Below are 23,372 nucleotides of genomic sequence, written 5' to 3'. Positions count from 1 at the left end.
GATACCGCACACATTGATTATTTTACCGATCTCTCGACGCTTAGTGCATTCGAACGCGTTACTTCTTTACTTCAATAACTCGACGAGGCGTAAATTCAGGGCATCTATTGCAGCCTACCTATAATAGATTAGATCGATAACGCGATCGAATCTCATCGTCTTTAAAAAACGTCCAGCAGTGCAAACACCTGTCGTTCTAGTAACGGAGAGAATCGATTGCTCTCAATATCCTATACAATGTTCTCCAGCGATACATTCGCACATAATCTTGCGATCCCTAATCTTGCCCAATAAACGCACTCGAAAAGCCACTACACATAACTGAGTCGAAAAAGCGAAAAAAAAGAAAAAAAATCAAACCGATATGTCGCATACGATCTTCCAATCCACACGTACGCGTATATACATATCGCGGCACATGGTTCACTCTCTCGCGACACAGTCGCGCACTCACACGCGTACACACAGACAGCATAGCAGCGGCGGCGGCGGCGGCGGCGGCAGCGACGGCCTCTTACTCGCCGCCGTAAAACGCAATCTCCCGGCGGCTGGTCTGGCAGTCGACGTAAAAAGTCTCCGGCGCGATGACACTCGGTATGTGCCGCTCGCCGAGCCATACGCAGCAGCAGTAGCAGTTCTGATCGGTATATAGCGCGATCGGTATTCGTTTATTGTACAACGCACACTCAGTATATACTCAGTGATCGGTTTCTCATTCTATCTCGCGTGTGATCGCGCTGTGTTGTGATCGGTATGTTATGTAGCACGTGTGTGTGTGCACAAGAGTGAGGAAATCGGTAAGTGTTTTCAGCAGTTGTGCGCTTCGAGAGGATGCGTAGTCTTTTTCTCTGAGTAAACAAGTTTTTTCACTCCCTCTCTCTCTCTCGATCTCGTGAACGCTCTGTTCTCGGAGGTGCTAAGTGCGCCTGCATTTTTTCCGATGGAAATCGACAGAACGTCGTGCTTCGTGATGCGGCGAGTTGTTGGGAAAATATAAAAATACGCGTCGTGAGGGAGCGTGCGGTAAACAGCGGTGCAGTATAGGAGTTCGTCTATACCAGTGCTGTTCGGCTGGAATTTTGCAAGAACCTCTCTCGTGCAATAGTGAAATCTCGAGCGTGTGGAATCGATGTGTATAGGGATCAGGCGGTGATAAAAAAGGAAATCGTGCGAGACGTCGTTATTTTCATTATTTTCCAAACTCGACGACGACTAATGAGCGACTAACCGCTCGTTTTCACTCTCATAATCTACGATCCTCGTGCCCGCGAGAGAGGAGACAATTATCATTCTACGAGTCGGTAATTCGAATTTGTGAGAAAAGCCAAGCTCGATTCGAGGTGTCGCAATTTCTTTAAAATCGTCCGTTTACAACTGCGCCGATTCTCCTTTCTTATATTTGATTTCTCATATTTACCCATATAGGTATACACTATAGCCCACTTGGGCGTCTGATCGGTTTCGGAATTTTCCACTGTACCTTAGTTTATACGTTACATTCGTATAATACACTAAATCGAGCAGCAACAACATCGACGCTCATCGATCACAGCGATGAACGCGATTTGAATTTTGTTCGACAACAAGCCAACGGCTGCGAGCGGCGTTTTACTTTTTTTTCGACGCGCAAGCTCGAAAATAGAGACGAAAAAAGCTTTTATCAACTGGAAGCGGACTAAGTAGCAGCGGATAAGAAGTTCAGCAAGAAGCGAAAAACGCGAGGCGTAAGAAGAGACGAACGCGTATATAGTAGATAAAGAAAGCCGCGACAAGACGTGCGGTATGACGCTTAAAGCGCGCGAGGATAACGTGAATCAGTATGTGCGAGCTGCGAGAGGTGTATTTATGCTGATTCGGGAAACCGGACGACCGAGTAATATTTTGCGGAGGAGAAGGATTTTTATTTCGAAAATGAAAAATACGCTTCCTGCCTCTCAAAAACGTAAACACGCGTAACAGTCGACGTCGTGCTTACATTGTTCTACGCAGCTACAGAAAACTATTAGTTATAAGCAACCGGTATAGGTATAATTGTGGAAACAAGCATTTCTTCTCGGAATCGCGTCGTGCAATTCCTTTGTCCAAACATTAACAGCCGAATAATGAGGCGACAAAAATTTTCCACAGATTTTGCGAGAAAGAGAAGAGACAAATCAATCAGATCAAAGGCTTATACGCGTATAGTAAGCCTATAATACGCAGCTTTATAAATACCCTCGCCATCTCTGGTCAAAATCAAGCTACGCTCAAGGCGCGCGCGCGCGCGATTCGCTCGATTAAAGCGAAAAAACACACGCACACAGGCAGAGAAGCTGCAAAAAGCGCGGAATGCGCGCGCGCGCGCAACGCCTTTTTTCCAACGGATCTCTCTCTCTCTCTCTCTCTCTCTCGCCGCTTTTAAAAATACGAGCGCGCGCGCGCTTTTTTCCCTACTTCGTTTTATTATCCCTCGCGGATTCGCGTAAGAAGCAGGCATATATGCTTTATGACTAAAAACGCTTTGTTTTTCCCGCGCGCGCGAACGGACGTGGTTTTCAAACGAAGCTTCGCGGAGTGTATTCTAGGGAGTGTGGATGGCTCGCTTCTAAATTGAAAGGGGAAAAACAATTAACCGTTTGATGGACGATAAATCGAGCCTAACGAATCAATAGACTTTACAACTTCATTTTTCCAAATGGCTCTGTTTTCCTCGGCGACAAAAAAACAAAGCTCTCGCGTGTGTCGTCGCGCGAAAATGCTATGTGCGGCCGATTCGTTATGAAAATAGAAAGAGAGAGAGAGAGGCCGTTCGGTGCACTGTAAACAAAGGCTTAAACGTCGGCATAACTCGTGAATCATGAATAAAAGACGTGACTCGCTCGGCGTAAAATAATTTTACATAAGAGAGTGTCGATGTCGGAAGATACGCCGCAGACTACTTTTTACGACGATTTTCTGTGTGTATCGTAAGCTCGAAGATCCTGAAATCTTCGAATATTGCACGTCTTGCGCAACGGAGGACAATACGTCTATATCTTACGTAAAAGTGGCTCGGAACAATTACTAAGTAATTTTCAATGCTCTTGGCAAGAGAGACAAGGGAGAAATACATAATGATACTTTCGAAACGCTGCACCTTTTCGCCTAAAGCTCGGGAGGTTTTTTCGCCTCTTTTTCTTTTTCTCGCTCTGCGGGACGGCAGCTGTGCTGCACCTGCGCGACGGGATTTCTGCGCTCTCGAGAGCACTTTTGCGATTGCTGCAGCTTTCGGTTTCGTGTGATAGTCGACCAGCTGACTGAGGGATTTTTATTTCTTATGATCTTTTGGTTATTAAACGGGCGCTTGCGGCAATATTTTCGATAATTCATCTTCCCTAATGATATTTACGGTACAATATATTTTAAACCCAATAATGTATCATCGTATTTTCTTACTGCAAATTTTAATATACTTGACAGTTTTCTGACGCTGTCCGGTATCAAAGTCACGCTGACATTTCTCTGCGATATCTTACTCTCTCCTTACATACCTATAGCGAGTTATATCGCGCATATTTTCTCGCATATTTCTTATATTGTACGCCTAAATTCACACGCAATTGCTTTGGAGATAACGCCTGACTGCGTAATTTTGACGTAATTATGAATATGTGAGTTATTCGGACACTTTTAGCCTTGTATACTATCAACTTTTCTGAATGATCGTTTTGATTATTACTTTGAGACCTATTATTTTGCTGGATATAAAATGCTCGATTCCCTAACGAACATCAAGTGTATAAGTAGGTATTTCAAAAATGCCATTTACACCATAAACATGCTGTAAATTCAAACACGAAATTCACATTGTTAAGTTTCGCAGCACAAGACACATCGTTATTAATAAGGTATTATATAGTTAAAGGTTGCGAAAAATGTGGTGTTTTTTAAAAAAAGACTATTCAGGGCTTGAGCTAAATAAATCTATCGTCTATATACGCGCTATTGTAAAATTCATCATGAAAGCCGCACGTGTAACGTAGCTGGGTTTTTAACGGCAGAAAATAATTTGATTTCGAAACAAGAGGTTTCACGCGTAACCCAATTTCGATCCTCCTGTCTCTTTTTTTTTGTATTCTTTTCTCTCTCCCGCGAGGAATAATTTAAAAGTGGCCCGCGTGATATTTGATAGCCGATAGCCTGAGTGAGTTTGTCCGTGAAAAAAAAGAAAAATTCACTCATGTTTCATCGATACTCGTTACTTTAGATCTTTAAAAAGAATGTCTTTTTTTGTTTCAGGAGGAATTCGTCAATCGGAGTGGCAACTCTCGAGGAGATTCAGTGCAATTTGAAGGCGTTTAAAGTGATGTAAAAATATGGAAGATTGTTTGTGAAAGTATAAAAGTTCTGTGATCAACGCTCTTTGTCTACTTGTACAAATGTTATGTGTGATATTTACAAGCTAAAATTAGTGCAATATACATCTTTTTTATACAAACTTACGAAACACTAAATCGACAGATTAAAAACAGTGCAATATCATTCGAGTGATAAAAGCTTTGCAATAAAAGTGATAAATTTCAATCGATTAATCTACTGCCACCTATAAATTCTCAATCAGCTCGCCGAGGAAGCGCAGATATCACCGCGAGCCTCGGGAAATCGCAAAAGCGCGCGAGAGTCGTCATCCATAATCATCGAGTCAAGTTTTCAGAGGACTTCACGAGGAAGAAAAAGTTCTTCGGGTAATGCTAATCATATGCGAGCGAATTATCGTAAGCGATAATCCGCGGAACTAATGGGAAATCCATGTCATCCGTCAGGGGCAGATTTAGCTTTTCGAATGACGATGGAGACGAACTACAGACAAGCTTACGGTCCCTCTTCAATGGTGAGTTTGAAAAAATTGCTTCTAGCCTAAATATTAGCTTTGAATTATTTCGATGCGATAACGGTTCTAAAGTGTCATACTTTATCGCAACAGTTGTAGGCTTTCGTTTTTGTATGTATTATCGTAGACTAACCTCTTTTCCATATTGACTTTTCCAATGATTTTCGTAGACTTTTTTCTTTTCTCCTGAGGTTCCGCTATCTGACCTTTTTCTATATACATCAATTATTCTACCGACTTTCCTCCGCGCAGTGTTTGAGAAAGAATTTTTCCTTATTCTTCTATGCTTTTGGGGTTTCGATACATTTTTTATGTTTATGCAATGTGTCATCACTTTTGATTCTTTTGTTTTTGTTCTTATTTTATGATATCTAATTCTACCTTTACTATTCATTCAATACTTTATTATGCTACGATCTTTAAAATTCTGGTCCTATTTTCTTAAACATTTAAAATTTATTTCTTTAAATTTCTTCGTTTCGAAATAAACAAAAGTTGTGATTTTGGGGGATAAGAGAGGCCCCAACCTACGCCTCTCTTTAGTGAGATATCATCCGTGTTTTATTCGCTGGCCGTAAGCTTTACTCAAGTAAATATTGAGGTGTCTTACTATAAGTAAAACGTACTTCCAACTCGTATATCTCTCCTTCTTCCTACAGGGGATTAAACACCTATCGATATAAAGAAAATTCGTTATTCAGTTAATTCAATAATTCTTCGTAATAGTAAATTTATTGACTGCCTATAGACAATTTTAGAGTTATATCTTTTATTTTTTATATTGTATTTACTAGGATTCCTAGTTGTGACTTTTAATTTTTTGTTAGCCTACATTCTTCGAACGTGCTTTTATTCTATTGTCTTCGGTGTTTTTTCATATTAAAGGGTGCACGTTTTCTTTCCATATCTTCTATTTTAAACTTTATGTCTATATCAATCATACATCCATTTCATCTCCCCACCTACTACTTTTAAAAATATTACCTTTACATCCAATTTCAGCGCGATTGTCAATAGCATGGATATTCCTAGCCAATGTTAGCCTTTCATTTCTACATAGAATAGAAAATTATAAATTGCTGTCCATTACTTTTTTTCTATATCGACAATTCCTCACTCATTTCTATCTAGAAACTATAAATATTTTATGAATATTTAATAATAAGGAGAGGGCAATGAATAGTACATCGACATTTCAATTGACCTTCAGTATAATAAGTACGTTTACTACGTCATTAGCGCTTTTATTCTTTTTTATTATTTATTTAATGTATGCACTTATCCAATTCTCCTTTTTCTCTCACACCCACCAATACCTTTTATACTCTCACAATACTAACTATCCATTTAGACGTTTTACTAATCGTCAACAACATTTTCCAAATTCTGATAAATCAACCTGATGGTTTAAAAAAGTTGCACCTATACATCACCTTCGAAAAGGAAGATTTATCGCATGCCAAAGGACGGGGTAAAAAGTGAATTAATTTTGATCACGCGTACGATCAAGATTCAAAGTGTAAGACCTTACGTGTATAGGTATTCGTGCATTTATATAAGACAATGGCTTACGAAAACGACGATCTACGTGCTTCGCGTGGCAAATTCGAATCTCTGACAATGGGTATTTCTTCGGAAGAAGGTCGATTTTCACAAGCATTCGAAATATCAGGGTTCCTAACAATTCTCAATTAAAACACCCGACATCGCTCCCTACATCCTAATAGATCAACTTTCCATTCAACCTTTCCTGTCCTCCGTACGACTAGCTTACATCACAGCGGCTTTTCCGTATGCCAAAAACGAGCTCTAACCATTACAAAGACCGGGACGTTGAGAAACTCTGAAATCGAACTGCATCAGAAGCTCGCGTATACGTATGCGTAAAGAAGAGTCGTGAGTGGTATTGGGCCAGTAGCGACGAGGCGTCGCGTCGCGTCGCGCACGACTCAAATTAAAAGGCCTTTTTTACTATCACTTCCAAATGAATGTAGCACACGGTTAGTATGTGTGAGCGCGCGACGCGTGCGCTTGGAAAAATTCATCGAGAGCTCGAATCGCGACTATTTTTATGTTAGCGCCTGTGGTTTTGGAGGCCGATTTGGAAAAACTTGCGTCGCACACGGTTTGTGCTGTGTCGATGGGATTTATTGAGTTTTCGCTGTTTTGTGTTTGCGCAGGAGATTGTTGATAATTAATAATTGAGAATTATTATACTGGTTATTTTTAGTACACATCGAATAGTTTCTGCTGCTCGGGAACAAACGATTGTATACGTATAGGGTTTGTTGTTCATTCGAGTATTCAATAGGGAGACTCAAAGGCGCGTCTCGTTTCTCTCAATTAACCTAGACTTATCTGTAGCTTGCTACGGCACGTTTTCTTGTTTACTCTCAATTGAACAATTATGTTTGACCAATTTACCATCTAGCTTGTCAATTTCTAACTGTCTCTTTAACCTTAACTTAATTTTTGTAGCATCTCTATGATTCTTAATTTATTTATTTATCTAGTATCACATGATTTCAATAGGCATTAATGTGTAATTCTTATCCCTAATTCTTGTACAAGTACCCAATATTTCCTATACTATAATATGTGTTTATTTGTTTATAAAATAAGTCAATATGTTGACATTAGATTCCATTAAAGCAACTATAACGATCTCTTTATACTATATATTATTATTATAACCACTTATTATACGATTAATGCGGGTATGGATTAGATCTAATCTTTCCCTCGATAAATTGAATAAGTTTAAAGCATACATCCCCATTTTCCAAACGTGCAAAAATCAGCGATAAACTACTTGTTTAAACTTTGAAGATTCAATATGATATCGCATATTTTATCTACTTTCTTCGATAGAACTAACGATTTCTTTACTATGTGTTGCTTATATAGCTATTTATTTCAAGCTATCGTATAGGGGCTAAGGGCATTTCTAATTCGATATTAGGATTATTTTTCGACATTCCGAATTTCATTTTACTCTTGCATTAGACTGCATTTATTTTTAGCATTTATAAAACTTATAATTATGTTATTTTTCCACGCTTTTTATGACCTTTACTTTTGGTGAGAGTAAGGGAGTCTAAAACTAATATCAACCATGAGCGGTTTGTTTATTCGTGAACGTTATAATTCGCCTATTCGCTTCAATGTAAATAATAACTTCTTCGTCATATCCTTTGTACTAACCTTCTATACTTTGATTTTGTTTACAGAACGCATGATAATGTGTTTGAATTTTGCTCTATTTGTCTCCAACGTTTATATAAATTAACTATTATAATTAATTATTTTAAGATAGGGTATGTGGAGATGAAAGCGTTCAAATTTTATATACTCTTCTTCAGTGTATCATTCTCGATTCAGTTTTTAGTACAACATTGTACGATTGTCGTTTATGTTTTAGGACACGACCCTAACTACAATGATTCATCCAACTCACAAGACGAAAAACATTACATGGGGCACAGAAATTCGATTGAAGATGTGGACCTGCATCAAGTTGTAAGTAAATATTATTTATTATTTGTGTTTAAAATTCATAAAGGTTTCTACATAGTTACGCTTATGCATAAGTGAAGGTCGTGTATGCACTGTGCATATGGGAAAGGTATGACGTCTTTGCGTATTTAGAATAAAAACCTCGATTGTAAATACAAATCATTCAATCGTATAAAAATCAGAAACTATCTTTAGTTGCCCTTTTCTCTACGATTCTTAATTTTTTTTTAGTATTTCCCTTGGGTCTACGAACATTTCTATGAAAGCTTCATTATATTTCTTTGTTTGATTGTTGTTTTACAATTCTACTTTTTTAGAACGATAATTTGATTCAAATCACAATCCTACATCAATATAGTTACGTGATTTTTTTCGCAAACATACTTCGTCTCCTACAATTTCTTTATTGTGATTTTATCTGTTATCTACATACCCAATCGTATCGCAAGGTTTCTAATAGAAAGTCAAGACTGTCAGAGGTGAACCGCATAATGGGACAAGTATCGCGTAAATGTACCTTCTGAAAATAAGTTCAAGGATTCCTTTTCTTTACTTCTGGGGCAAAAGTTTAAACTCGAGCTATCTCTCACTGCTGATCTGTATTGTACTTCGTTTTCTTATTCAGCTCTCGAAAGTCTGGACGAGTTATTCTTACGATTATATCGAGTCATCAGAGTCTTTCCTCATCATTTCACGAAATGCACGAGATTTAACATTTCTTTTCTTCATCTCTCAACGTCTGACATTACTTAGTCATGCAACTGTTTCATATTCAAAGTAGATGCTTATATTTTTGCTACTTATTCTAGTTCATAAATTTGTCTTGCGTTTGTTTTTTCAGTCAGTGCTCTGGCTATATAAGAAATATTTTAATGCACCTTTTAGATACGTTTAAATGTCACGATTTTTGTTTAATTCAAATCGATCTTACAATCTCTACAATCCAAGGATAAGCCTATTTCCATCGCCCTCTCTGCTATTCTTTGTTTGTTATATCTAATATATGTTTTGTTATCGTTCTTAATCACATAATTTTTCCCAATTAATTCTCTCTTATTTTTAGAGCTTTCTCAAACTTCTGCGCAATCCCTTGGAATTCGAATATATCATTTGCGTTCAAGTTTCTTACACCTTTAACACCCACTATAAAAGTCTATTGCTGTTTCTATAAATCATCGAGCTTATACTCGTGTAAAGAAGCCTTTCTTATTTTTAGTATTATATTCGTCACTCTCACTCTACTCTATCTCAGTAGGATTATACTGGATTATTTATGTCTATTCGTCATACATATACTTATTACCTATCAGAATTTTTTTTTTCAAAGGCTATAGCCGGGTTACTATGGTGAAATGGCCCCCTTGGAAAATGTATATATGTTATATACCATTCGATGGGGGATAAAAAAAAACTCCCATAGCCAAATTTTTAGCTCTCTGCCTAGTGCGCATGCGCAGTAACGTCGATAAACGTGTTTTTTTGATTTTATTTTTTTCTGAAGTCCCTATAGGATAAAAATTTGTTTAAAAATTCACATTGGTGTATTTTTATGTCATGAATAACTGCAATTTTTTTGGGATTACATAACCTCAAATATCGGATCTAAAAAAATTATTAAAGTTTTCAATCGATATTTTGACCCCCTTGTTTTTGAGGTGCAACTTTTTAAGTAGACTTTTTGTGTACTTTTTCCCGTTCTTTACGATGGCACAAACGTTTTTTCCTTAAAAATCGTGGCACAACTCGATTTGAGCCAAAAACTGATTTTTTTGCCATTTTTTCACGTTTTTAGCTGGTTATGTTACAATTTAGTTACTAAAGTGACTCCTTTTGAGTAGTTTTGCATATCTTCCCATGAAAACATAATCAAATGAAATATTTTGTTCGCTCCAAGCCGTATTTTTTATATTATCTTACGTTTTCAATGATGGTCTTATCAGAATTTGAGGTAATAAAGGGTTTCTCTCTATATATAAAAAGAATATCGCCTCTGTCAGTGTCTGCTTTTCTCTTTAACCTAAAAATGCCCTCATTTGAGTGATTTAACGCCGAAAAAGGCCATTTTTGGTACCATGTAACCCAAAACTAACCTAAAAATGTCATAATGCAAGGGTTTTCACGCAAAAAAGCCTGTTTTTAGCTAAACATAGCCTTGAAATCGATCGTTTGAGGGTACTTTTGGCGTCTTGTGGTCTTAAAAAGGCCATATTTGGCTTATCTGCCTCTACTTAATTGATTATTCAAAATCTATTGACAGTAATAATTATCAGGTAAAAAGGAATTGAAGTTAAGTATGTTCAATTCGTACAAAGTATAATTTATTATCTTCATAGGCTATTTAAAATAAATTATGGAACGTATACAAGTAGCTTTTTAAAAATAACGAATGTTCACAATAGAAAAATGATTCACTCATCATTGTCACTATCTTCATCAATACACACTTCAATTTGATCATTAAGAAACATTTTAGACAGAATTTCAGCTGGTCGTATGATTTTTGATAAATATCTTCCATGTGAAAGATAATAGATTATGGCAGCAATATGCGCACAACATCCTATAGTACGGTTACCGTTAGGACAATCACAACAGTGTCTTAAGATGCTAGAATAACCAATACCATTTGGTTTATACTCAACGAAACATTTGTATTGTTTTCTGTTAATATGTCTGGATTGAACTTCAAGTTTGAGAATATTGTTAGTCTCTTTTGAATATCCAATCATCAAATTATTATCTGCGTCAAGCATTTCCGCTAAGTAAGATATTGTCTGTTTAAGCTGATATGTTCCTGTAAACAGAATTTTCAAATCTTTTATTGTTAATTCAGGAAAGTCTGGTAAATCATCCGAAGTTATTATTTTAAATGGTAGTTTCCGACGACTCCATCTTTTGTCTGCTACTAAAACTGCTAATGTATTTTCAACATTTTTTCTAGATTGCATAGCACTAAATATTTCATCTTGCATGTCTTCATCAGAATCTAGGCGTTTGCCAAACAAGTTATTTAAGTAGCAAGAAATTTTACAATAAGATCCAGTATTTTTCACCATTTTATTATCAAGTTTGTGATCTAATAACCTATATTTTTTCTTTTGAACTCCGTGCACTGCTTCAACAACCCATCGCAGTTTTGTCGTCAATCTTGTTTCATTTGATTCTTGCGTAGAAAGTTGAGATTTTGAACCTTTGAGTGCAGGCATCAAAACAATATAACCCATATTTTCTAATTTTTGTTTAATGTCCCTGAAACCTCTATCCAGTATAAAAATGTCCCCTTGGCGAAGAAGTTTCTGTAAAATATTCTGCTTCTCTTCCAATATTTCAATCAGTATTGTAGCATCATTTTTATTTGCAAGATATGGACCTAACTGGTCAACAACATAACCATTAGTAGTACATATAGTAAATGGTTTAGTCAGAGGAACTTTTTTTTGGCCTGAATAAGATTTTCTTTGGTACTCGTTATTAGAGCTTTTTTCATGCCTTATATAAGTACCATCAGCAATCAAAATAAGTTGTTTACCAGGATGTAATTTCTTTGCCATATTAGAAGTTTGATTTTCAATCAATTCATTTCTGTCTACATTTTCTAATCCAAAGTGTTTTGGTAGTAAATCTTTTTCGAAAGATAATAATACTGATTGACAAAAACGAGATACTTGTTGTTCGCTTTCAATGTCAAATATTGTAGAGATGAGCGAGTTAGAATTCCCAGAGCGCATTTTGAATAAAAATACGACAATGGCTTGTGTCGCTGTCCTTACACAGGAATTCTTCAGAGAAGTGAGTTGATCTTTAAGATAATTAATATTTTCCCACGTTAATCCCGTAAAAACTTTCAAATTTTTTTCAGGCATGGAAAATTCAGCTACTGTATCTAATAAAGTTTCGTCTGCTTTCATTGATAATTGACTCAAAAATTGTAGTAATTCATCAATATATACCGTACTTGTAGTGGAAAAAATATTAATTTTATTTAGTTCATCTTCATAAAATCTTTTTTTAATTAAATGTGTGCAACAGCATCTATTGCCATGTGGAATAAAAACATTCATTTTACTATAAACTTGAATTCGGGCCTCTAAAGGAACTAATATATTATTAGTCTGTTTTTGGTACCCACAAACAAAGCAATATTTATGTGCCGCAATCGTCCTTTGAATAAGTAATTCCGTGGTTGCTCGTACTTTTTGTTCCTTTATTGTGTATACAGATGATTGTGTACTTTCCTGAGATGATGAAGTGACAGTTAGCTGAGAAAATGATTCAGAAACATTTGAATCTTGAGACGAAGCAGTTGCTGGAACATTAACCTTTTTAGGTTTAGAGCTTGATATGTATTTGGCTAATCGCTTTCTACATGAATCACAAATTACATCATGGATGTAAATATCTTTATTTGATAATTGTTTAGCATATTCGATTTCAACTTCAGATTTGATTTCCTTTTCTCGACCAATTGATTTTCTAATATAAATATTACACATGGCACATCTTCGATCATCGCGTTTCCTGATGTTATCTGACTCTTCATTACTATTAGATGCCATATTTATTTAACCATTAGACAAGAAGATCACTTCTGAAATAATAAAATATAAATATTTTACAATACATTTAAAAATGCTGTTAGTTAGTTTTTAAAAATCTAAAAAAATTGTTTGCCTTTTTTTAAATTAAAAACTAGAACGAATAATAAATATTACAAAAATATTATAATCTAAGTTCTTGTATAATCCAGTTTTCTCAGTAGCTTTACATGAAAAGTAAAAAAATAATATTGCCTAGTAAAAGTGAAATAAGTTGTATTTCATTTATAAGTTTTTTAAGCAAATAATTTTTGTTTGTCATAAAAACTGTATTGAAGTGCTTGCACCTAGTGATTTTATAAAATCAACAAACCTATGAAATTATTATATTCAATTTGTTTTTTTGTAAAAATATGTTCTTGTATCTAGACATGAATAATAGTGTATTTTAAAATAAATAAATAATGTTGTTTTTAATGATGTTTCATATACGTATGTGTTTAAAGCATAGGTTAGCTTGTGTTTACTTTATTCATTTTACATTTTTTTAACTTAAAAGTTAATTGACAATTAATAAGTTCGCATCCTATTAGTTCTATTTTTCATTTTTATTATTTCTCATGTATTGTTTTTATGTAAAACCAAATATTTTTTCTCATCTCATAATAATTAACTATAGTAAAAATCACATCATATATAGTCATATGCAGATATTTATGTGCATTTTTTATTAATTTGACAGTATTTTATACATAAACAAATTAATTATTGTTCAAGACTTTCTATATTTTATCAATTTAATCATACTTGTATAATTAATATACCGCATTACATCAAAACATGCAACTCATCAATCGTCAAATCCGTTTCTAGCAAAAGTTTATTGTCATATTTTATTCAAATGCTTTTCCTTCTTAATTTTATTTAGTTAATAGTTTCAACAACTTTATGTTTAACTAATTTCTCATTTTACTTTATGTGATTAGCCTAAATTGGTTAAGTTAAATAGATAAAGACTCGTTCCCCTTACATGCATTGTACGTATATCTATATCTATAGGATTGAAAATTCATTTTTATTAATTACTTTTTTGTTAGCTTATTGATTTAAAATCTGATTGCTATTTTTGTTTTAGGATAAGATCGGATCTTTATGCGAGTACTAAAACAGTTTATAATTTAATGTTGGTTTAAACTTTTGATTTTATGCAAGAATTTAATAACGTACACAACATGTTTTTCTTATTTAGCGTATAAAAAGGTCTAATAATTTTCTGTTATTATTATTACATTATTATATTATTATATTATATTATTATATTATTATATCTTATTATTATATTACTATATTATCTGTCATTATTTTTGATACAATTACTCTTAATACTACAGAATTTATAATAAAAATTTTATTTTTCTACCCATTAATAAGTCTTACTCTGCATATACCGGTAAAATACAAGTGTATTTATTATAAATACATGGGAGATTTTTTATTTATCAGTAGGTTGGTTACAGTATTTTTTTCAAAACTCAAAGTGTCGGCATAAAAATAACATTTTAGATATTAATAATAGGTTTTGATTTTAAAGAAGTTATTTAACAAAATATTAATTTATTGTGTAATATGTATTAGAAATACATATAACCCTAATATCAAAGCATATAATCTGTGATGTCAAAACTTTTGAAAAACTTTGTTAAATCTTCATTTTTTTAAAAGATATGTAAAATATATAGTACTCACTTTAAATATACAAGATTGTTAGTTTTGAAGTAAACAGCAGAAAGATTTAAAGTAGCCGCGTCAGCCTTCGGTTCCAACAAACTCCAATGTATTTGAAAATAAATACTTAACTACTTTATTATTTTTTCTAGTATTGCTATCAATTATCAGTCAAAAGCCGAAATAGTAAAAAGAAAAATCGAAACAATTTTTATTTGCTAGATTTTAATTTACTTTAAAAGTTATAAACTTATACTAACAGCGTTTTCACCATTCACTTGTATTAGTATATTATGGAGAAAGTACAATTGAGTCCGTCGTCCCGTACCGACCTCGGGACATACCGTCTGAAATAAGCTGTTTTTACGGGATTGGCTAATTCTGTACCGTCGATTGGGTTATCGAACAGAATTAGCCAATAATATAAAAGTGACTTATTTCAGACGGTATGTCCCGGGGTCGGTACGGGACGGGACGGGACGTATTGTACTTTCTCCCTTATATAGACAATTGTAAGAAAAAAAAAAATTAGTTTTGAAAAAAACAATGTTGGCCATTGGTTTGCGCATCGTTTAATTAATTAAGAAATCAAAATACTTTATTTGTTTATGCTCCTGGTAATTCTTAATTTTATGATTGACCATTCACTACGCAGATCGTTTGCATTGCAGCCGCCGCGTCAACCGCGCGGCCAAGCATAACCTTTTATTATAAATAAAAATAAACAATAAACAAAAAAGTGCGACAGAGACAATACTTTCGACCAATCACAGAACGTTTAAAAAGAACATAACATTAGCCATCAGTTTTATAATAAGGTGATATCACAATTCTGATAAGACCATCATTGAAAACGTAAGATAATATAAAAAATACGGCTTGGAGCGAACAAAATATTTCATTTGATTATGTTTTCATGGGAAGATATGCAAAACTACTCAAAAGGAGTCACTTTAGTAACTAAATTGTAACATAACCAGCTAAAAACGTGAAAAAATGGCAAAAAAATCAGTTTTTGGCTCAAATCGAGTTGTGCCACGATTTTTAAGGAAAAAACGTTTGTGCCATCGTAAAGAACGGGAAAAAGTACACAAAAAGTCTACTTAAAAAGTTGCACCTCAAAAACAAGGGGGTCAAAATATCGATTGAAAACTTTAATAATTTTTTTAGATCCGATATTTGAGGTTATGTAATCCCAAAAAAATTGCAGTTATTCATGACATAAAAATACACCAATGTGAATTTTTAAACAAATTTTTATCCTATAGGGACTTCAGAAAAAAATAAAATCAAAAAAACACGTTTATCGACGTTACTGCGCATGCGCACTAGGCAGAGAGCTAAAAATTTGGCTATGGGAGTTTTTTTTTATCCCCCCTCGAATGGTATATAACATATATACATTTTCCAAGGGGGCCATTTCACCATAGTAACCCGGCTATAGCCTTTGTAGGTATTTTCCTATCGACGCACAAGAATTTTTATATTTATAAGATATTAATTTTTTGATGAAACTTAGTATAATAACCATCAAAATAAAGCTTTTTATTATTAGCATCATTATATAATGTTTATTTTCATTTAGAAGGGACCAAGTGATGTCGGGTGCAATTGGCTGACAAGCAGTATAACTTCGGACAATGTCAAAGTAAGACAAATAAAAAATTATTAAAAAAAATTTATAACACGTTTTCCTTAGATATAGAACATAGAATTAGGATGTATAACTATTTGCATTAGTCAATTTTTTTCAAGACATAGAATGAATAGGAATAAGGATAATTTTATTATTTTCGTTTAAAATTTGGATCAGGTTAAAATAACTACTATAAACGAGTTTAAAAGAAAATTATCAAAGTAAGTTAAAAGTCAATTTTTGTCATTTATCGAGCTTACGTAAAAGAACATCTTCATTACAAGAAACTTACATAACAAAGTTATGTTTTAATTCATTCTCTGAAATAAAAAAAGTTCAATCAGCATTACAAGTATCACGGCGACAATAACAATAATTAAAAACGTGTGAAAGTACGATCAATTTATCAAGACAGCAAACTATTGTAATAAACTTTTGTGGCTCATTATAAATTCTTGTCATATAATTATTGTACATTTGCTATCGGTTTTTTGTACATATATTATATTATATGATATGTACCATTCGCGCTCCTACTTTGGACCTAACTACTTTCAGTATTTCCCTATCTAAATTTGTTGTCGTAGAGTATCATACTGGTGTTTTATCTAATAAACTACGCCACTGTTTATTGCAATAAGTACTAACACAATAGAATATCAAAACTTTTCTAAATTGTCTATTATTGCCGCCAGAAACTTGTGTTGCATTGAAACTATTTACTACAAATCAAACAATTATTTTGGAATTGAAAATAAATTATTTTATCTATGTAAAACTTATTTTTTATATAGAATATTTATTCACATCAAATAGGCAATAATTTTAAAGTCGCTGTATTATTTCAAAATATTAAAAAATCAAGTAGAGTGAAGAAATAGTCGAAGAATCATAGATAGTAAAATAAGTCTAATATAAAAAAATAAATATATTTACAGATATTATTGGTATTTCCGCGAGATGATAGACAGTCAGAAGTGTTGGGATTGGCGGCTCAAAGACTGGGATGGCAAATTTCGGAAGCGCGAGACGTCGAAGAGGCGCTTGACCTTTTTCAGACTCATAGTCACGATGTCGTAATTATCGATCGGAGAGGACTGCATTGTCAGCAAGCAGACGACATTTGCAGGTTAATCTTTTATTTTCTTAAGAGTTCCTATACACACTGCTAGAGATTATGTAATAGAATTTTGATAATGATTACTGTATGAATATTTCTCTTAATGTTCAGTTTATTTTTGTAATCATCAAAGGTAATATTATACTTTAAATGATTTGATTTTCAAATTGTTTTCTTGTTTTAGGGCCCTGAACAATACGCATTATAATCGAACATCTGTAATTATAGCACTCGTTAAGAGATCGTGAGTATACCAATCCTTGTTTAAATCATTTATTTATGCATAAATAATTGTTTTATTTGAAAAATAAACTCATTATTTTGCAGAATTTTCGTCTCGTCTGATCAAGATGAAATCGCAACTTTGCAAATACTCGACGCTGGTTTTAATAGGGTAAATAATTTGGATTAAAACTATTGCTTAGGTTTCGCATCAATTACGAAATCTCTAGCCAACGCGTAATACCTAAATATCTAAAAGTTTCTATTAAAATTAATTCGCAATTTTCTCAAGGCACTTATAGAGTGTTCGAGCAAGGAAATGCTAATGAACGAGCTCATTGGGATCTACGCGAACGAGGTGCGACCTAAACTGCAGCTGGCAGCCGCTCATTCCCTATATTTGGCTGTGCATAGGTGTCGAGACATGGTACACGTAACTAACGATCGGCATTTGATTCAGGTATCTCTAATAAGACATGGCCCTATATAATAATGCAGTATCGATTACCTAAATTTGTCAAATACTTATTTGGGCTTTTTTCAGTTCGCGAATGAAGTAAGTGAAAAATTGCTCGGATGGAAACCAGATGATCTAATTAATAAAAATCTCACCGAACTCGTGACCTGCGAAAATTTTACGCGGATGAATCAGCAATTGCAAAAGGGTCGAGAATTTCATGGCAATATGAACTGTAAAAGGAAATCCAACGAGACTATTACTATTAGCTCTCGGATTATACCCTTTTGCGCCTACGGCAGGTATATGAAATATCTTATTATTTCTATCGTAGTGATTTCTTGAAACACTATATTTAACTTATCTCTTTTCTTATTTATCTTAAAACTATATCAGTCGTAGTATATTTTTCTATTGATTTTATTCAGCAGATACTAACTGTTTTTCCAACCGTAGGAGGCCTACGCATTATATTTACATTTACGATACCACGTATTTGCTGGAGAACATTGACGTGACATCAGCCCTGCCTAATCCAGTTGCGCATTTACATCCTAGAGGAAGTTCGCATTCGTTACGCTCCTTTGACGTTGGATCTATCGGTAGTGATCGTAAGTCAATCCTACTATCCAATTTACGCCTATCCAAAATATAACCAATTGTTCCTTGATTCTTTACTATTATTTCAAGCTTGGTATGATCATTTTTTACTTCTCTGATTATGTTTCAAAGATATTTTAACTTTTTATACATTTTAAAATGGGTCTAATCTTTATTTATCATAGCATTCACTATAACCTAGAGAATATTTAATATTCTATACCACGGATTCTTTATCTGAAATACTTCTATAATAGTAACTAACAATTTCAACCTTTATAGTGCAAAGGAGATGCAGCGTGGCAAAAATACACAATTTACCTCTTGAAGCACCAATCACAAAAGTTATAACGCTCCTGACAACTGCAATGACAGAGGCCGTTAGCCCAGATGTCGCTATGCAAATTGACAAAGTATGTAAAACAATGTATTAATATATTTTAGTATTTCTTTTTAATCAGTGAAAAAAATTATATTAGCAATGTAAGTTGATTGTCTAAATTTTTTGAAAAATACGATCAAGAACAATTCTGATACTTCGCTTACAGGCCATAGAGATTTTGAAAACAACGGAACTTTACGCTCCCTACGTCCGCGAGGCTGACGAACTCTTCAACGACCCTGTCACGTCCGATCTCATAGGGGCTCTCATTTCCGTAAGTAGAATAAATATGCTTTATATCAATTGAGAATCTATTGCTTAACAAGCGTTATATTCTACGAATTTCTTTAAACCAGGCACCTCAGTACTCACGCGACTCGCGGAGGTCATCGAACGACTCGTCGGGGCGCGTATCACAGGTACAGCGGATTTTACACCAGCAGACGCCAGCGTCCAAAGCGGCGGGTAAGGGTATCAGGGCTCCCCGAGAAATCGAGATTCTATTGGAAAATTGCATGGACTGGGACTTTGACATTTTTAAACTTGAAACTATGTCTGGTAGGAGGTGAGTTATTTTTGTTTCGTTATTTTCAGATTTTAGTGTCTATTTTTAAATTACCGATTCAACACAAATTATTGTCTTAGACCTCTATACTATTTGGGAATGAACGTGATGAACCACTACAGTGTACCTGCGCGTCTGAGTTGTGACGAACGCACCTTGCAAAATTGGCTGACCGTTATCGAGGTTAACTACAACGCGCAAAATAGCTACCACAATTCGACCCATGCAGCCGATGTTCTCCAAGCGATTGCCCGGTTTATGCGTTCCGAGAGACTCAAACTACTACTCGACCCACTCGACGAGGTCGCCGCACTTATTGCTGCTGCTGCGCACGACATTGATCATCCCGGAAAGTCCAGGTGATATTTTATGATTTTTCAAATCATTTTCAGAAATATAATTTGCAACACCATCGAAATTATCAAAGAATTAATGATTTCGCTAACAGTACTCATTTTTTTATTGCAGTCAATTCCTTTGTAATGCAGGAAACAAACTGGCTATTCTGTACAATGATCTTTCTGTACTCGAATCTCATCATGCCGCATTAACGTTCAGATTAACGCTATCTGACGACGATGTCAATATTTTTAAGGTAAGCCCCCTGTGTTTATTTTACTTATCAAACGATTTCTAATTCTATTGAACAGCTTTATTGATATCGTATTTGACCTTTACCTTCATTAATTTATTTTCCTATCTCTCTTTTTTCCCGCAGAATTTAGATAGAGAAACTTATAAAATGATAAGGCAAAATATCATCGACATGATTTTGGCAACCGAGATGACCAAACACTTTGAGCACTTGGCCAAATTCGTCAACGTGTGCAGTATACGAACGGAGGAATCGCAATCCGAGGTAAATATTTTAATAAAAATTACGTTTTTCAAATACAAGAGATTGTTAGCGTTATAACGTATTTGTTATAGCCTTTTACGGATCCAGTCGACTCGTCAGTGCTCCTACTACCAGAAAACGTATCTCTTGTTAAAAGAATGATGATCAAGTGCGCGGATGTTTCTAATCCTACCCGGCCCTTAAAGTTCTGCATAGAATGGACTAAACGAATAGCGGAAGAGTATTTTAGACAGGTACTTTGATGAAAAAAAATTTATTCAACAGACTATTTAAAGTTTGCAAGAAATATATATAAGAAATCATGTTCAGCAAATAAATATTAAATGTTTTTTCAGACTGACGAAGAGAAGAGAAGAAAATTACCCGTCGTAATGCCGATGTTTGATCGATCTACCTGTTCGATTCCAAAATCTCAAATTGGATTTGTGGATTACATAATCAACGACATGATGGAAGCTTGGGACGGTAATTTTTGTACCTTATTTTCAATCTTCGATTCGTGTTTAATTCGGATTTCTGAATGTTTAATTAATATTTTCAGCATTTATCGATTTGCCAGAAATGATCAATTACATGAAACAGAATTACGAGACATGGAAAGAATACAACGTGCGTACCAATTTATATTCAAAACATTCAATTAAAAAAAAAGAAACACTAAATTTGATTAATATAAATTTTATACTTTTTGTAGGAACGTGGAATCTCGACCCTGCAGGATGTTGAAACGCTGCAGCAGTCTCCAGAATTACAAATACCTCAATCTGCTCAATGAAGCATGTAAATTTTCATCTTCATTTATCGTATTAATTAATGCAGCTCTTCTAATTATTAGATAGTGTATAGAAAATAAGATTTAAACAATTTAAGTACAATATAACTTGACAATCGAATAAAGAATAATTTTGAACAAGAAAATAAAATCGTTCTAATTTTTGCTATACCATAGAGTCTAACAAATGATAAGTAATTTATCATGTGTAATAAGAATAAGCAAATTATGGTGTTTTAGATACACAATATTACCTTTTTGAAAACTATTAATTGCATTAAAATAATAACAAAAAAGACATCAGAAAAAATCTTAACATACCGTCTTTTCCTGTCATTTGTTTACTACATCACCTGTGGTTAATAGACAAAATGCATTTGATAGAAAAACTCATTATTTTTTGATTGTTTTTTTTTTTATTTATTATGATCTTGTTTTTTTCCATAAACAGTTCTACAAAACGCTTCTCTCTTTCTGGATTTTTAATACATCCATTTTCTGTCGTTTTTACTCCTTACATATAATTTTATACCAATTAACGGACTTTTGTAATAAGAAAGAGAAAACAAAATTTTTTTTGTATAGTTCATTTTTTTATTGTTTATCACTGTATATTTTTTTGCGATCTTTAGATAAACAATCAATTACAGATGTTTTTCTGCAGGTCTACAGAGATGTTATTACGTATCCCGCCATCATACATTTTATATCATCCTCCCCGATCTACAGTTTGTATCGTTTTTTCGCGTATTCGCTTCTTTATATCATCTTCAATTAAGCAATTTACCGTTGTTGGATTGCTCACTGCCATAGTATAGCGTATTTGCATCAGTTAAGATTCTGCTCAAGAGACATCTAAACTCGTGGATATTGTATATTCAGTTATATCATGCTTGATTCATCAAATTACCAAGTTACAGACCCCCTAATCGGTTCAACTTACACCTAAGCATCATCATCTTTTACTTCTCCGACGCAGTCGTCATTGAATATCAATTAGAATTATTGTTTGTCGATTCCCTTTTCTTACTACTAATCTTAAGTAATATTAAGAGAGTGTAATGCGATCATATCTATATAAACATGCATAAATTGTCAGACATTAAATCTTGCTTTTCATTCGTTATAAGTTTGTTTCATTGTTGGATAATACAACGTTGATGGAAAAGTAATTGGGTGTACCTTACTTTTGCTTATTAATTCTTAGACACTCATTACAAGTTGTTACGACGTTTTTTTCTCTTATTACGGTGATAGTTAATTACGCAAATCCTTATAATCTAGATTATAATGCCACTCTGTCTTAGCATACGTGATCATTCCTATCAAATGTACCACAAACTCTATTATATGTGTACTTGCAATAGATGTAGTTCTTATCTGCCTAGCCCTACTTCCGCTAAATTCACGCATTTCCCTTAATGCTCGACATTAAATAGTTAACGGCTTTCGATTTAATAGGATAAGATTAACGTTTACGTTACGATTAACGACCGTTCTTTTATTTCTTTCTTCATTTAATTCGATCTTATTTTTCTTAAAATTTCACCAGGTCCAAAAAATGTTAGCCTAAGTTATTTTCTTATGAAATAACGCTTAGCCCTAACACAGATAACAGGAGTACGAAATATTTAGCTCATAGTTCGATAGAACGAAAATGTCATAGTGGTGTGATTTAATCTTGTTTGCTTATAATATGATGTTTATTATTAATTTATATTTATTTTTATGTATTCGTTACACATACGTTTAAAAATTAAAAGGGATATGCTGATCGCTAACGATGGAAGGATCTGACGTTAAAAGGATGGTCTAATTCCTAAAGGAATTGGGTATTAGGTAAGAACGTAGTACGGTATGTGGCTACTTAGTACGTGAATGGGAATATTTAATTGATAGTGCCCGTAAATAAGAACGTATAGTAACATTCGTGCTTAAGTGGATTGATAATTCAAAAGCTATCATGGACAGTTACCTTGTTAAGACAGCAAAATCTGATTTTTTACTCTAAGAGGAAAATCTGGGTGCTTTATTATTTTTTTTTTGTGTTGATATTAATATTATGTTATTTTAAGGTAGCCTTTAGATGGTTGTTAAATGTACCTATATAAGATTCAGATTTTTAAGAATCAGC

At 33.9% G+C, this 23,372-nt stretch overlaps 1 protein-coding gene across 1 annotated transcript; it reads left to right on the top strand.

The window, feature by feature from the left end:
• The first annotated feature begins 553 nt into the window (after nt 1-553).
• Nucleotides 554-21,381, top strand: LOC100122517 (high affinity cAMP-specific and IBMX-insensitive 3',5'-cyclic phosphodiesterase 8). The gene is made up of 20 exons (XM_031921786.2): nt 554-797; nt 4,258-4,849; nt 8,271-8,368; nt 16,211-16,273; nt 17,200-17,390; nt 17,566-17,625; nt 17,709-17,775; nt 17,896-18,063; nt 18,148-18,362; nt 18,517-18,671; nt 18,943-19,073; nt 19,209-19,316; nt 19,399-19,607; nt 19,688-19,966; nt 20,076-20,202; nt 20,326-20,466; nt 20,538-20,699; nt 20,802-20,931; nt 21,008-21,075; nt 21,161-21,381. Exons 2-20 carry the CDS (start codon nt 4,768-4,770, stop codon nt 21,239-21,241), a joined length of 2,535 nt encoding a protein of 844 aa, XP_031777646.1. The 5' UTR covers nt 554-797; nt 4,258-4,767; the 3' UTR covers nt 21,242-21,381.
• The last annotated feature ends 1,991 nt before the right edge of the window (nt 21,382-23,372 follow it).

Source organism: Nasonia vitripennis, chromosome 1 (assembly GCF_009193385.2).
Source record: "Nasonia vitripennis strain AsymCx chromosome 1, Nvit_psr_1.1, whole genome shotgun sequence".
NCBI lineage: Eukaryota > Metazoa > Arthropoda > Insecta > Hymenoptera > Pteromalidae > Nasonia > Nasonia vitripennis.
The sequence above is the reverse complement of the archived record's forward strand: the minus strand, read 5'-3'. Positions and strand labels throughout refer to the sequence as shown.